Source organism: Pseudomyrmex gracilis, unplaced genomic scaffold (assembly GCF_002006095.1).
Source record: "Pseudomyrmex gracilis isolate BER0280 unplaced genomic scaffold, ASM200609v1 scaffold_1649, whole genome shotgun sequence".
Taxonomy (NCBI): Eukaryota; Metazoa; Arthropoda; class Insecta; order Hymenoptera; family Formicidae; genus Pseudomyrmex; species Pseudomyrmex gracilis.
This window is the reverse complement of record NW_018022233.1, coordinates 14,178-16,427: the sequence shown is the minus strand read 5'-3', so window position 1 is coordinate 16,427 and position 2,250 is coordinate 14,178. Positions and strand designations below refer to the sequence as shown.

The window sequence follows — 2,250 nt, the reverse complement described above, 5'->3', positions numbered from 1 at the left end:
ATCATCGCTCCCCGCGCCCTTATTGGCTTACATTTAATAATTCATATCTCAATAAATATTGCCAATTTTGCAAAATGGTAAATAACTTTTCTGTTCAGAATGACCCGATCTACCTACACACGGCGGCTTTATAGTTCGTTGTCAGACACCCTGTATAATAAGATTAAATATAAATTAAATATATATATAATAAGATTAAATATACATTATTTTATAAATATACCTTATTCCATGACTTCCGAATTGTTACAGGTGATACATGTTCCCACGCACTCGATGCCCAAAAGATAACTTCTTTAATTGTAATTTTCTTCAAACTATTTTGAAGAGTTTCTCCACGGTTCACACAATCTATAATATATGTCATTAGCTTTTGACGATATTGTAGCTTCAAACATTGGAGACAACTCTGATCCATCGGTTGGATTAAAGAAGTTGTGTTAGGTGGAAAAAATCGAGAGATAATATTATCTTTTGATAGAATGTTTGGATGAGCAGTACAATTATCGACATACAGAACAGCTTTCAGCGGAAGACCTTTGATTTTTAAAAACTCAGTAACTCGTGGAACGAATTCACATTGGAACCATTCGGTGAAAATCTCTTTATTCATCCACGCACTTTTTTGATTCTTATAATAAACTGAAAGTGATGTTAGATGTTTTATTGCTCTCGGCTTTGCATATTTACCGATTACTACGAGCGGTAGCTTCAAAGATCCAGAGGCATTGCTGCACGCCATTACAGTAATTCTCTCTTTTTTGCCCTTAAAACCAGATGCACTAGTTTCAGATGTTGAAGAGAGAGTAGTTTTAGGTAGCAACTTATAATTGAGACCAGTTTCGTCACAATTAAATATCTGATCAAGTGATAAGTCTTGTTCATTAATATACTGTGAAAATTCCACCTTGAAATTCTCAGCTGCATTTTTGTCTGCGGATAATTTCTCGCCACAAATCGTAACACTACGAATGTTGTGACGAATCTGCCATTTATGCAACCATCCATTACTAGCGTTAAACTGGCCCTGTCCTTTCAAGACTGTATGGAAATATTGAGCTTGAATTTGAAGATGCACTCCTTGCACTGGAATACCAGCCGCTTGCTTTTCTTTGAACCAGATCCAAGTTGCCTTGTCAACAAGATCATTGTTAATCTTTCGCATACGCTTATTAGTTTTTAATATTGCATCATCGTGTTCATCCTGCCACTGAATTAATTTATCTTTATTTTTTTCCCAACTTTTAATAGTCAATAAATTTACGTTGAGTGTGTTTGCAATTACTGAAGCTGGCACACCATTTTCAAGCTCTTTCATAGCTTTCAATTTCACATGTAAAGGATGCGACGTATATTTTCTTTTTTTAATATAATCACTCATTGTATGTAACTACAGACACTTTAGTTAGATCCTATAATTACGACATACAATTATAACGTATTATTCTAACATGTACACTCTATAATAATTACAGAATTATCACATACCTTTACTAAATACATAAAATCACAGTTCAACGATTTTTTAAGGTTATAAAGTTGCATGCATGCGCGCATTATATGCGCGCAACAGTGGTGTCGTTGCCGGGCACTTTCCCTCCTTACGTAGAGTGAAGACCAATAAGACATCCGTATTTCTTTTCTTTCCTTCTCTACTTCTCTCTCCATTCTATTCAAAGAAAGAAAGTGCCCGGACGCTTATGAGCAAATTCAACTGAGCGAGAAAAAAGAAATGAGTGCGAGCGAGATAGATGAATTGGTGGGGATGACGGACGCTAAGGCAATCACCACTATACGTATATCCCACCAAGTCAATGCTAAGCAAAAGTGGGAGAACAACTTCTCCTCTAAATAAGGAGAAGCTATTAATTACAGAGTGACAAATAAGAGAGGGAGCACTGTATATTGAAATTTTCACGAGCGAACTTTCTAATTAATTTTGCAACTAACTGTGATGCTATGTTGTTGCGACTTAAGGGTGATAACTTGTCGACGTTGGCGTAAGGGTTACGGTGGTAACTCATAAGTAATGGTAACTCGCTCGGAAGAGTAGTTTTTTGATGATGTTAGTTAAAACAAAATGGTGATACTTGTAACTTTACTCTTGAACTTTGACTCTCGAAGCACAGATTTTAAAGTAAGTACCGATTTACCGACGGTAGAAGATCTGGATAGTTTTAGGTTCTAAAGGAAAAAACGGCAGAGCAGAGTAATAAAAAGGTAAATATACAGAATAGGTGAGCCCCCTTC

The 2,250-nt window shown here is 35.9% G+C and overlaps 1 protein-coding gene across 1 annotated transcript in view; it reads right to left on the bottom strand.

Annotated features, from left to right (window-relative positions):
* LOC109862349 (jerky protein homolog-like) overlaps nucleotides 1–1,318 on the bottom strand; it is a gene marked incomplete at its 3' end in the record, with an annotated part of 2,542 nt that extends 1,224 nt beyond the window's left edge. The window contains exon 1 of the mRNA XM_020442378.1: nucleotides 224–1,318. Within this exon, the coding sequence (XP_020297967.1) occupies nucleotides 224–1,318 (1,095 nt within the window). The remainder of the gene's footprint in view (nucleotides 1–223) is intronic.
* Between the last annotated feature and the right edge of the window lie 932 nt (nucleotides 1,319–2,250).